The sequence below is a fragment of the Harpia harpyja genome, chromosome 5 (genome assembly GCF_026419915.1).
Source record: "Harpia harpyja isolate bHarHar1 chromosome 5, bHarHar1 primary haplotype, whole genome shotgun sequence".
NCBI classification, from domain to species: Eukaryota; Metazoa; Chordata; class Aves; order Accipitriformes; family Accipitridae; genus Harpia; species Harpia harpyja.
The window spans coordinates 42,132,503-42,147,029 of NC_068944.1; the positions used below are offsets into that span (position 1 = coordinate 42,132,503).

The window sequence follows — 14,527 nt, forward strand, 5'->3', positions numbered from 1 at the left end:
AATTCTTTTGGCGAGCAATAGTGTTTGTGACTTTTTTTGTTGCTTGAGTCACATGAGAATCTATTCCAATACAAATCCACATGTAAGAAATAAATAAGTTGAGAATTGGATGTGAAAATGAGGTCTAGATATGTCAAACATTTTATTCACCCATCCAGCTACCCATCCACCCACCCAGTTCACCCAGCCATTTCCTCCTATAAAGGGAAATCATATGAAATGGCTTTTCTGACTAGATACATTGAAAAGATTTTTTTTGTTTTTGCATGTTTTTCATAAGGCAATGGGCCACTTAAATATATGTAATTTCTAGAAGTTGAGAATAATTTCACTTTTTCATGTCTGGTTTGGATTTATGAAAGCTCAGAATGGGAACGTATTATAAAATCATGAAAATTCTGATGGGATAAAAGCAGCAGCTCCTGCTTCTAGAGATAATTTTTTTATGACTGCAATATAAGCAGAGAAAGTTGGAGTAATTTTCCTTTTAATTAAACACAAATAAACTATCAACATGGCTGCAGAGAAGAGTACATCACTTCTGGTTCCTGCGATTCCATGCATATCCTTATAAGCTTGAATATGCGCTTGCAGTAAATGTGTGTGTATGTAGTAAAGGAGGACAGGTCAATTTCAATACAAAGGAAAATGATGTGATTTTTGAGATCTTCCTTTTTCACGTGGTTATTTCATTTGCAATTTGTTTTCTCCCTATTTGAATATCTTTATGATAATGGTACAAAGTTATTTGCTTCTGTTTGACTGTCACCTTTAGAAGAGCCTGTTTGACAAGCTAGGCTTTTAAAGAATTGGTAACTAGAGCATTACAAACCAGGTACAGAGCTATAAAGGATTCATAGAAGTAATTTTCAAAATTAGGTTTACAGCTTCTAAGTTTTACACTTTTGTTGCCTTGAGGAGTCCTGTGTTCTGTGGAACTGCCTCCTCAGGTAAGAGTCATTATGAATTTACATTGAGCTTTCTGTCATAAATAAACCATTCCAGGGACAATAAAAGGGAGATAAAGTAATTGGGGGGGGGGGGGGGGGGGATGGTTTTGAGAAGGTACATGACAACAAATAGATGACTTAAGATCCAAATATATTAGATAACTGTGAAAGTCATAAAATGTGAAATTCAGATAGGACAGATATGGGTTTCTGCTTGGTTTCAAAGGTTAATTCAAAGTTTAGTGTAAAGCAGCTGCAGAGGGTGAGAATACAGAGTGAAAGGAACTTTTTTTAAGAGATAAGTTATTTCTTTCCCCAAGGTTTTACTTCAGTGCATTTTTATGATTCCTGAGCTTTGCAAAATTGAATTGCATTTTCCTTATTCTTTTCATGTCCGAATAAATTCAAGGTAAGATAACTTTTATGTAAATGGCAGTTATATTGTATTAAGAGTTACAAACTATTTCTTCAGAGCAGAATCGGTACTCAAGATTCATAAGAGCCTGAAGAAGGATGGTGGGACTCTTGGGATGCTCATTTAAAAGAGATACAAGGACTATTTTTGTAAATTGCTGTCAAGGCATTGCAGTCAGCTGATGCAGGGGGAAAGCCGGAAGACAAACCCTGCCATAATTACTGTATTTTTATTTTAAAAAGTAACAAAGGAGAAGGAAATATTCTTGCATGTATTTCCCTGTGGTGGGTTAACCTTGGCTAAGGGCCAACCCCCCACCCAGCTGCTCGCTCACTCACTGCCCTCAGCAGGATGAGGGGAGAAAATAGGATGAAAAAGCTTGTGGGTAGAGATAAAGACAGGGAAATTGCTTGCCAGTTACTGTCGTGGGCAAAACAGACTTGACTTGGGGAAAATTAATTTAATTTACTGCCAATTAAAATAGATTAAGGTAATGAGAAACAAAAAGACAAACATTAAACCCACGCCTCTCCTCCCCGCTTTCCCAGGCCCAACTTCACTCACTCCTTCCAGACTTCTCTCCCACCCCCGAGTAGCGCAGGAAGGACAGGGAATGGAGGGTTGTGGTCAATACATAACATCTCCTCTTTGCCCCTCCTTCCTCCTCACACGTATCACCTGCTCCGGCGTGGGCTCTCCCCACGGGCTGCAGTCCTTCAGGAGAAAAATCTGCTCCATTGTGGGTTGTCCACAGGCCGCAGTCCCTCCAGGACATATCCACCTGCTTTGGTATGAGTCCTCCACGGGCTGCAGAGGATATTGGCTCTGGCATGCTCCTCGCCATGGGCTGCAAGGGAGTATCTGCTCCGGAGTGTGGAACACCTCCTCCTCTGACCTTGTTTCCTACTGCTGTTTCCTACTCTTTCTCTTCCCTGCTCTTCTGCCTGTGTGGCATTGTTTGCTCTTCCTTAACTATGTTTTTTCTGAGGTTTCCCTCATTTTCGCTGAGGGGCTCAGCTGTGTCCTGCCATGGGTCTTCTGGAGCCAGACTGAACTGCCTGTGTCTGGCACAGGGAAGCCCCAGCCTCTTCTCACCAAGGCCACCCCTGCAGCCCCGCCACCGCCAACACCTTGACATGGACACCCAGTACAGTCCTGTTCAATTAAAATATTTTTGAATGTAGTGAGGAAGCTTGCAGTTTCATATGCGCGTGAGCCAAAACCCCACTGTTGTTAAAATAAGTCTTACAAAAATACATAAGCTAGGATTCAATTGACTGTTTCTTAGAGGCCACTTTTGGTTACTAGATGATCTGGGATGGTATGATTGAAACATGGATATCGGCTTTTCAGCAAAGCTACCCTTTTAATTAGGACAATGTTGTGAGTAGGGTATGTAGTCAGAGATAACACTCTTCTGTGTCTTATCTGTGGAAAATGATTACAAATGTTCCATTTTTCCACAATTTAGATTGCAAGGAGATAATTTGGCAGAAAGGCCAGAAGATGTCTCCATGGTATCTCAAACATCTGAGCCAGCAGTGTCAGACTCTGATGGTAAGTTACATAAACGTTTGCTGCTCATAAAAAAACCAACCCAAAACCAACATCTTGAATTTAAGAGTAGAGGTTATGTCTGTAAAAGATTAAACACTGCCAGAGATGTTCCTGGGCATTTGAACTCATTTGTCATGGCCAATTAGCACTCCAGAATAATTCCTAGGCATATTTTGGGAGCCACCTTGGGTCAGGATTCATTCTTATTAGACACTTTGTATGTTAGCACACTATTTTGGGTGTAAAATAGCTTAATAGTGTAGATATGGGCTGTTCATTTCCAGTTGGCCTCTATGCCTAAGAATGGTCTTTGAAATATTTAATTTAATACTACAAATGCGTCCACAGCATTCAAATAATATACAGTAAAAATAAAAAGAGTTACAGAATTTCTCCCCTGTTTCTAAACTAAGTATCAGAAATGCTCCTCTGATCTCTCCGAGCACCACTGACTAGAATTAAAATATAATAAAAGGGAGTTTATACAGTAGCTCTGAAGAACAGTTTTTCTCCTCATACAAACATAATCATATGCTGTGCTAATCTGCAGTCAGGACATTCAGCCTTATTTCAATTTCTGCTCAGGTTTTTGAACAGAATAACACCTGAAATCTAATGGAAAAGGTACTTCCTAAGGGATATCTTGCCAGAGAATGCCCTGCTTTCCTCTGAAAGATTAAGTTGATGAAGGTTAACTTTATCTTAGCTGTCACTGGAATGGAAACAGAAGCGAATAGAGGTTTGAACAGAGAATCTGCAAAGATAAATCTTTCAGTCCATTCTCTTACTGTTGGGTAGAACCAGCTGCGTCTATTAATAGGAGGATTTGATTTGCAGTTTAGTCTTCAGCAGCCACAGACAAGTTAGCTATGTTGATTAATTAATGCAAAACAAATCGGAACTAACTTTTGTTGTTTTTAATTATCCTACTAACTCTCTGCTATTTAGTGGTACTAGGTTTGCTATTAGGTATCACGGCAACCTGAGTTTTTGCGCATTTCTCTTGCCTCATTTGTAAACCAGTGTATGTCAGCATTAGTACCTAGTATGGCTTTAAAGATAAATTTTTCAAACTAGTTTTGTGAGAATGCATGGCTTCATGCAGTCATGCCATTTGTTTTTCCTTTCATCTGCCATTGATCACTGTATAAAAAAAATTAATAGGGGACTCAGAATCTCAAAATATGATGTTCTTACAAGCTTGATGAAGATTATCAGCAAGAGAGACCCAGACTGGTGACTGCACTCAAGCCCTGTGAAAGGAAGGCAAAATTCTTCCATTATGAGAGTAATCCCCAGGAAGGGAGGTGGTGGTGGCTTGTTTGGGATAGGTAAGGGGATATGCAAGCATGAGATTATTGCAGCAGAAACAAGTAGAGGGGTAAGATATACATGTAGGAAAAAGTTCTACAGTTCCTGAAACAATTTGTTTTGAACAGATCTCTGCCTTCTTTTTTCCTTCCTGCATACCCATGTTCTTGAAGTGGAAATACGCCCACTTTGCCATGCCATCTTCTGAAACTGTAGGCTTCGGTAAAATAGTAAGCTGTTGCTAAATGGCAGAGGCACCAGGATTAAAGGTGAAACTGTCAGAAGGTGCTGGATGCTGTGTAATAATGAAGCTGGATCTTTCGTGGTCACAGAGTATGGAGCACAAGAGTGCTATAGCCATTGTAACTTGGACTACTTTTATCCACTTCTGGATACTCTGTAGTCAGTATGGATATAGAGAAGATGGAGAATGCTTGCCCTAAAAAAACACCTCCAATAAAAATATAGGGAGTAAAAGTTAGATAGGTAGGTGGGGCAATGACATTCATGTTGTTCTAAACACATCTACCTCATGTCTGTGAATATACATGAATCTGTTAGTCATATAGCTAGAAAATAGCAAAGCCCCTAGGGTAGAAGGACTGAGGTCAACAGTGAGGTACTGCCAAATTTCTGTCAAGAAGCACTCTCAGAAATGTTCAGCTTTTCAAAATATTTTTTCTTTTCCTGAAATGTTGGCTAGTAATACATTTTGATTTGAAAAAAAGCACAGCTGGATTTTACAAGTACGCACAGACTAGAAACAGGCACAGAACTCAGGCAACTGCCCATTCTATCAATCTTTCCTATAAATGCAGCACAATCCTTGTTTTCAGTGCATCTGATATTTATTTCCAATAAATACTATGTATGAGAAGAAGATAATAAAAGAGACTCCTAAAGATATTGTTAGAAAACCCTAAGTAACCAAGGCATCATGTTGCACTGAATTTTTAGTTATGTCCTCTTAAGAATGTATTATATCATGAAAAAGTGACTAACAGGCTTCACTTACCAGGTTTATTTGAATTTATTTTCTGCTTTTACTTACCAGTACCAATGACCTTACTGAGAGAAAACTATGTGTTGGGAAGTGCTGATGTAAACCATTTGTTCAAGAATATGCAAGCAAGGTGCTGATGCACAGCAAAGTTGAGGGTCGCTTTCTTTAGATAATGATCTGTTTCTGGGTTAGTGGGAAATTGTTAAGTTGTTGGAGCTGGAGCATCTCTCTTGTGGATTTCAGATGAACAAGGTTCAGAAGTAATTGGCAGCACATCTGATCTAACAGCCCTTATAAATAAGCCTTACTAAAGCAATTCCACCTAATAAAGTCAATGTAATAGCTTATGTAAAAAGATCATCTGCAGCATCAGGCAAGCATCAGGCACGCATCAGGCACTATACTGACTCCACTGGCAATCTGGATCTGGTTCTAATTAACCGCTATACTGATTTCCCTCTAGTATAATCCTGCTGAATTGGACAGAGTTGTGTTTGATCTAAGTAGTGAAAATGAGAGATGGGAATTGGGTCTCAAGATCGGAGAACACAAGACACTTTAATGCTGCAGTTTCTATTTACTGTCCTAAACTATACCGCTCAAAACTGTTTCTCTTTCCCATTGGACCACTTCATTGGAAAGAACTAAGGGAAGAATTTGATAGCTAGGTTCTTGATTTTGATTAGAAGAGGCAGCTTTGGTGACCACACAGGAAACTTCCCCTGTAGATGCCAAGCCTGTCAGGTTTGTCTCCTGCATCAGTCCTCCATTGAGCCTTGCTCTTGTTCTGTACAGATGGATGGGCAGAATGGCTGAGGCTTCAAAAGATAGACACCGCAACAGGATTGATCCAGTAAAAATCTGCATTTGTCAACCCCCAGTCTGTTTTTCAGGTTGGGGGAATTGTAAAGGTTGTCTACTGCTGTGTATTTTTTTTTTAAATTTGGATATTAAGAAGTAGTATCATAAAAGGATAATTGTTCATTTAATCCCAGTTGCCTATAAGTACCATGGGACCTTGTTTCACTTGTTTTGGTCTTTTTTGCCGAAAAGTACCTTACTCTTTGAGTGAAAGCCATGATATAAGGCAGAAAAAGAAGACATTATTGCAAATAAGATTTTTGCAGTCAGTCCATTCTTGTAGAAGAAAGCTTGAAATACAATAACTTATTAGGGAGTAAACTCAATACTGGATAAATGAAAAGCGTAGCACTTCTAAACTTCTAAACCACTCTTCAATTTGTCTGAGAAAAGCTGTTTGTGAGTTACTTTACAGTGTAGTATGCAACTCCACATATTTCTGAGGTGTGGGCAAAGACTTGTTTCTTTTGTGACTCTACCTGGAATGATATGATTGGACTGAAAACGATAGATTATATGGTACTATACCACAATGTGTACATGTGGTATTTCCTATTCTATTGTGTTATTAGATCTACAGATTATGCTGTGATACATAATATTCAGTTTGCTAAATAAATTTTACTAAGCAAATTTCACATCAGTAGTTCATTTCCTATCAAACAGGAGTCACTGGTTTTTATTATTTGCAGTTAGCCAGCTCCTGTTTCTATCCAGTAGAAACCAGAAAGTTTCTACTTGAAGAAACTTGAATAGACTAGGATGTGTAGCTCCTATGTATTTTTTTTCCTTTAAAGTAGGAAAGTATAGTATATACTTCCAATATAGTAGAAAGTTCAAAACAGGCATTTGGTTGTAGACGAAAAGTTTGACATTGGGGATGTTCAATAGAAATAGCAGTGTATGAAACACATATAGTGCTATTCCAGATGGAACTGCATGACCAGGGTAAAAAATTAGTAAGGATGCAAATATGTGGGAATTAGGGTTGCAAACTAGATATGGCAGTGGCAAAACTGTGGCATCATCTCGCAACTCCTGCACAGTTCTCTGACCACAACTTTGCATTATCATCACCTCTTCTTCCTCCACTTTCATTTGTGTTTGCAATGAATGTGGTAACCACAGTTGCTGTACTTCGGTATAGTTCTGTCTTTATAGTAAATATAGGCTGCGATGTTTAACAAATCAGGGCACTCTGGAAATATAAGGACCTCCCTGCTAAGTGTCTGAATAACAGCAGAACCTAGGGAAGATCATGGCATCTTGTTTTCTTAGACTGCTTATGAGCAGCATCTAAGTGCCTAGCAGACTGTCAGGCAGAGTGAAAATGCATAGCATGTTACTTGGAAATTGCGTTCTCTGACATAGGTACATAAATTCTGTTTTAAGTCATTACGTATGTGTCAAAGAGGCATTCTAGACTTCTCACCAAGTCATGTTGTTTTACAAATGTGGCAGTATGGGGAAAAATTATAGCTTGCATGGCTTTTAAACATTGCCTAAAGTGACCAGAACTTTTACTTCAAGGTTTTTAACTATATTCTAATTAGTTTAATGGAATTAATTAAATTTAATTTTATTGATTTTATTAAAGCTGAAGATCTACTACGCACTTGTGTAAAGGACAAACAGTATTTATTTTTAATAGTAAAAATAATAAATAACCTATGAGACACCTTGGCAGCTGAAGGAAGCTTGCTTATCACTCTAATCATGTTAGAGACGCTGTTCCACGTTGCATTAAGCTTATAAATTAAAATCAGACATAAAATCAGACATAAATTAAAATCCATTGAAGTGTAACTGAAAAGCAGTGCGTTTACAGTAGCCACATTTACCTTCCCAGCAGTTAATTTATAGGCATTTTATTTTCAAAGTGACTAATGCTTACTTAATTAAAGTGATTTACTTTTCTTCTACCTCTTTGGAACAGCTCAAGTACCTGGGGTTGAAACACCTACAGAAGATATTGATGAATTTCAGAGTGCCTCTCAAGTGGCAGGATCTGTAAGTATCTTCCCTTTTGGATAATCCTGTAATTTTGAAAAATAGTTTGACAAATACTGGATTTTGCATAGAGATAAAAGTTGTGCTTGCCAGCACTGTCATCCTAGAGAGAAGAAAACTTAATTTACCTAACCCTTCTGAATTTTCAGTTCTCTGGCTGTTTTAATTTTTTCATTCTAGGAAGGGTAATATTTTGAAATAAATTATTATAAAGTCATACAAAACCGTATGTTGTTGGACTTACTTGTATAGCTCCCATTGAAAGTGCAGCCATTTTATACTATGTCTATATGTTCTTAAATGTTAGTCAAATATCCATTTTACCAGATAATATTTAATTTTACAAAATTAAGAGAACAAAGTAATTAAAACTCTAAATTTCATTATGAAATATGACATTATAATATCTCAACTATAATTTAGCTTTATGGTAACATTTGCTTGGAAACTAATAAACAAGAGGTGTCTATTTAAAATGTATGGCTAATTTATATATTTTTTTAAATAATGCAATATTATGCTTGGTAATATTTTCATCAGTTCTTTTATTGTGAAATTTAAGAAAATCTTTTCAGATTTGCAGTTTGCAGAAAATATAACCAGCAATAAAATAATTTTTGAAAAATTATATAATCAGAATTTTGGTGCTAGTTGTATTGCATCAGAAATTTGAATATAGGTTAAAGAAGGGATTGCTTTTTTCTAAGGCAAATAACTTGATGATAGTTGTTTGTTTTTGCAAAATTTTAGACAGCTGTAAAAGGACACATTAATTCCTGTTCAACCATAGCAATACTGGTTTATAGCACACTTTAGTGTTGATAAAGTAAGTGAAAAGAAGGGCTCAGTATTTGTCAGCTAAGGAAAAAAGGGCAGTATTAACTAAAAAAAAAAATGATAATGCAGACTGATCCTGCAGTCTTTCAGGAAGCTGATTAAGTACTACAAATAAAGCTAAATAATACTGAACATACAGTATTTCCAACCAGAGTTATCAAAGCAGTTGGCAGATACGGAATTCCAGGTCAATTCCTAAAGCTCTTTGAGAACTTGGAGTGCAAGAACCTTACAGAGCATTTGCAGATATTGGTCAAAAGGAGTAAGGAGCAGAACTTTAGTTGTCATTGTTTTGAGCTTCTTTCTCAAGCCTCCTTTCTGCTTCACACCAGTGAACAGACAGGTATAATAAATTTTGCAGCAGTTTCTGAACCCATGTTTTTCTTATTGATTTGGACCTGCAGCTACCAGCTTTGATTTACCAGTTCTGCAGACATGTAGCATAGGGAAAGAGCAACAAATAAATTGAATTGCACAGAAAAATAAAGATACAAGGAAAACAAAATATTGTTATGTTGATTAGCAAAAGCTTGCTATAGAAATATAGAGCCTTCAACTGAGTATTTTTAAATATATGCTCTGTGTGTGCATGCTTGTGAACAGACAAACAATATGTACGTGTATTGTTTAATGCTCTGCTAGTTCTAGGCATAGGTAAGGTTGCCTGGAGTAGTAGACTGCCAGAGGCAGCAAAGCTGCCTGGGCTCAATCCCTGAAAGCCACACTGGCTATTGCTGTTATTGGCAGTGCTGCAAAGAGAAGGTGAGAAGAGCAGTTGAAGCTATTGCTCTGCCCACCCAACCTCTCCCTAGGGCAAAGGCAGCTAGCTTCACTTTTCCTGAGCTCTTGGAAAATGCCTTAGCCTAAGTTACTAAGGAGCCATAAACCAGTAAATGTTAGTTGACCTGCTTTGGGGTTTTTTTGTGGTTTGTATCTTAAAGCTCTTAAATAGTGTGTAGCTAGCTGATTGGGTACTTTTCTCTCTTTAAAATGGCTTATTGTTTAGAATAAGATGCAGCTATCCAACACTGTATGTTTGTCTGCAACTGTATCTCCTCAAAAAGAAAAAAATGATCCAACTATTGTTGTTGCCTTTTAGGGCTCTGAAGGAATAGAGATCTGTTCCATGGTCCCCTAATAACTTCCAGTGAGACTTATTCTTTGAGTGTTGACATATAAAATATAGAGGTAAAACTGAGGCTCCTCATAGGAAGGCTGTGAAGATAAATGCATTCTTGCAATGGATTCCCACAAATCCTTCAAAACAGTAAGAAATAGGCCTGTAAAATTACTTCAGAATTGATACCAAAATACATTCTCGTGACTTGAAATGATTTTCAGATATTATATGAGATCCAAGATGAGGGAAAAATAGAATAAATACAATGTTGATCAGACATTTCTCATAAATTGGACAAATTGGTTCCTGACATTTACTCAAATGTGCATATTACGTGGAAAAATTCCTGATCTGGTTCAAGGTGTGCCATGTTTAATACTGGTACTGCATTCCAATAGGGTAATTTGAGTCTGTTGCTAGTTAAATGGATCATTATCATAAATTTCTCTCTACTCATGTATATTTGACAAATTTTCTTTAAAAGTGCCTTGGCCTTCAGAGGAGAAGTGTTTTGAGAAAAATTGTAGGATAAAGTAGCAAGAATTATGCATAAGGATCTTTAGAAAAGAGCTCTGTGTGTTCTTTGTTCAAGTCCTGTATATAAGTCCACATGTAAGATCTCTGATGGGGAGACTAAAGCAATCTGGATACCAGTACTTAGAAGAGATAGGCAACATCTATGTCTATAACATGCTTCATGTAATTTATACTATGGTTACATGATTTTCTTAGAATATTGTATATGTTTACTGTTCAATTTCTGAAGATTCTGGAAGTTTTTGTAATTAGACCTTTTTCCTTTAAACCTTTTTAATAGAATCTTTTGCTATGCTTAATTTTTCATGGAGAGAGTTGATATTTGAGAAATCGAGAACTTATATTTTCAGTGCTGCACAGTCCCAAACAAGGCATACTGAATGAATAAACGAGTAAAGCTAGCAAAAAGCAATCTGAAGTATTTACAGGAATCGGCACTCTTCCCAAGTGTTTTGCAAGGATTCAAAGTGGAAGCAGCATTCAAAATGTCCTTAGAGATCCTAATTTACTGCAGGGCTCATTTTCTGACAAATATTTTAATGTAACAAAAAGTGCTAGGCAAAATGCAAAGCTTTTTCTTGAGATTTTTGCAGTGTGGTGAACTCAGAGTCCTATTTTACTTTATGATTTTGTAAATGAGTTTTATAAATATTTGGTTAGCAAGCTTTAAGAAAACACTGAAGTAATACTAGGAAATAATTAGGTGGGCTGGATCACTGACCGAAATGGAAAAGTAAGGTATCGGGGAAGTTACTAAATTTACAGTGACTAACATAAAGAAAGAGAGCACATGCACTGGGCAATTCACATTGAGTAGCCTTTGCCTTCCGAGTTGCTTCTTTTACCACCTGGATCTAACAGGACTCATACTTACTGGTTTTTTATGTGAATCTTTGCATTCACTCATCTTTCTTTGCATGTGCACATAAAAAGGTATATTTTTCTTTGCAAATTATCCATGTAAGGCAAACCAATCCAAGTGTAACAGAAACTGTGGAAAAAAAAGTTGTCCAACTGCAAAAGGCATTTCTGCATGAATTTGCCTTGGGTTTTTGCTCTTTATTACTGTGGGAAAAATACTCTAATGAATTCTTTTATAAAGGTGTTTTGTTTTAAATAAGTTTTCTCCTGTTTTCCCTACTGCTTTGGAACTTTTCAGTTGCTTTCCTAGAAGGAACACACACATGGATTTTCTGTGATACATACAGAAATTCCTTAATGGTAATTCTATTTGTGAAGTGCCTTGAGACTTCATGCACAAGGAAAAATTAAGCTTTTAATTCTTGCTATCAATGATGTTGAATTCAGCTATATTCTGGTGATACATGATTTAAATTGTAATTGTTAGAAATTTTCTTAGCTTTTCCCACTATTTTCCCTGGGAACAATGCTGAGAAGTAACTTAGTTACTTGTACAAGTTGGGGTGTAATTGACAGCTATAAATCACCCAAAGTTCAGTATTTAAATCTATAAATTATTTGCTGGATTGGGGTCACTGTTTAGCATTTATCAAGTTAGTCATTTTAAGGTTCCACTGCCACATCAGGAACAACAGCAGTGTGCCTGTGAGGTAGGATGAATTATAAAGGTCATATTTATATATTATACACACAAAATTAGAGTGTTCTGATACAAAAGTTTTCAAATCCAAGTTGACTTTTGTAAGTATGTGGAAATTCAGGCACATAAAGTTAAAATTTTAAATTTTAACTTTAAATTTTTAAATTTTCTCTAAAAATAATAATAATAACAGATAACATTAGATTAGTGCAACTCCTCCACAGCTAGTCCAAAAAAACCTGCAAACATGTAAGTTTGATTACTGTTAACTAAATTAACGTAACATCAAGGTTCTTGGGAAATAAGTGATATTTCCTGCAAGTAGTTAAGCAAGTAGTTTGAATTACATACCTTGAACCTCTTTGGTTGAGACATTCCTATGTAAAACAAATCCCATAGAACAGACAGCATTTTGTAAATACAGCTGCAAAATAATTATTTCTTACTTTTAAAATTCTCTTTTACTTTGGAGAACACCTGAAGTACTTAAAAATTTTTTTCACTTCTTACCTGCTCATATTCTTTTTGCTGGTATCATGTTGCATATTGCAAAACTTGAGCCCCCTAGGTGTCTGCCTGACCCCTGTGATGTGTGATGAGGCTGCCCCATCTCCCTGCCCAGATCCCCAGGGATAAGGGCTGCTTCCAGAAAGTCCCTGGCTCCTCACAAGTTCAGTTCATCAGCCCTGCTGGCAGGCGTTGCATGCAGCATGTGGTTAGTGCTTCCAAGGAGACCTTTCATGGGGCAGACAGAAGGGCAGATGTCTTCTGGAGTGAAAATACTCTTATTTGAAAATATTTAATCCTCTAGAATGTAATTTTAAGTTGAAAGAATTTTATGACCTTTAAAAAAAATATGTAAAAAAAATCAATGAGTACCTTGTTTTTACATGTCTAAAATTTTGGTTTCTTGGGCATGACAAATTCAAAAATACTAGTCCAAATAACAGTAAGTAAAACAGGACTGAAGCTTAGAAAAAAATTGTTCTGGTTACACTTCAGAAACTGAAACAAATGTGATTCCCAGGTGCCCACATATATCTTCCTTCCCTCTTGCCTGTAAACAGAAAAACTATGTGTAAGCTAACTCAAGCCACCATTTTTTTTAGTGTAAGGTTTAGTGTAAAATGTACTGGCTGACTGCCATGGGAAGCAAAAAGCTTGTAATTTCAATTACATGGCATTTCAAGTAGAACAGGCCCTGATGTGGAAGGTGGGGATTAGAGGTGGCTGCCAACATTGCAACAGAGCTGTGAGAAGGTTTATTAGTTTTACAGTACCAAAAAAACATGTTGACTAGCTCACCTTATGTACTAGAACAGACTACGGAAGCTGAAAGATTAAACATTTGGTGAACGCTTACAGAAAATACATATTGTGTGAAGAATCTTCAAACAAAATATTGCACAAAAAGTTCTGCTGCATGAATAACAACTGTCCTTGCCAGCTGCTTGGTCAGAACGGAAGGGACACTTGCAAACAAATTGTTCAATAAAGGGGATTTTTTTTTTATTTTGAGGGATCTCTGTCAAATGTGTCTATTTAAGATATTTAAACTATTCAGCAAAGAAATGGTAGGTTATACATAGAAAGCTAAGCATGGTTGTCTCTTACAGTATTACCTCCTGAAGTTACCAATAAAATTTGCACTTGATTAGAAAACTATGTAGAAGAAAAAGTTCAATCAAAATCCATTGCATATATTTACAGCTTGCCAGGGACTAGCTAATTAATTTGGTTTCACCTCCTTTTCCTTGTTTCATTGTGATCATGCAATTCAGATAGTCTTTAAAAATGAAGAAGCACTTTCCCTTGTGAGACGGGGACTGTTCCCACACCTGAAAAGAGATGTGTATGTGTGCTTGAATGTGCATGTGAGTACCTGGGTGTTTTACTCTGAGGGAGGCCAAAATGACATAGAAACATAATGCTGCATTGTTTATTAACACTTTTTGTGGTCCACAAGAAAGAGTAATTTATTTTCTAACAAGCACTTGATTTCCAGATGATGTTGTAGGTGATTTGGAGGCCTTCATCTTGGCCTTAGCTATTCTGAAATGTTGCACCTCTGTAGAAACTCCCCAGGTGTGAGTGGGTATTACACAGCCCATGTCAAGTTAGCTCGATGCTGAGATCAAGCCATTCACATCTGCACTGGGTTTTTTTAGGGATAAAAGCTTTACTGATGTATGCTGTCAAACTAACATTGCTGCAGATTGAAGCACATACAGTGATCTTGGAAAAACTTTCTTATTCATGACCTCCTTAATTGTATTTCTGTTCCACTGTGGCATTCCCAGTAAGTTATGTTTTTTTCCAGAAGATCAGAGAATCAGTGATGAGAGAGGCTACCTTTGGCTTTATT

At 36.9% G+C, this 14,527-nt stretch overlaps 1 protein-coding gene across 3 annotated transcripts in view; it reads left to right on the plus strand.

Moving 5' to 3' along the window:
• Positions 1–14,527, plus strand: part of C5H8orf34 (chromosome 5 C8orf34 homolog) — a 175,900-nt gene that overhangs the window by 133,655 nt on the left and 27,718 nt on the right. For all 3 annotated transcript variants that reach the window (XM_052788306.1, XM_052788307.1, XM_052788308.1), the window contains 2 exons: positions 2,837–2,922; positions 8,034–8,107. In XM_052788306.1, coding sequence (XP_052644266.1) covers positions 2,837–2,922; positions 8,034–8,107 — 160 coding nt within the window. The remainder of the gene's footprint in view (positions 1–2,836; positions 2,923–8,033; positions 8,108–14,527) is intronic.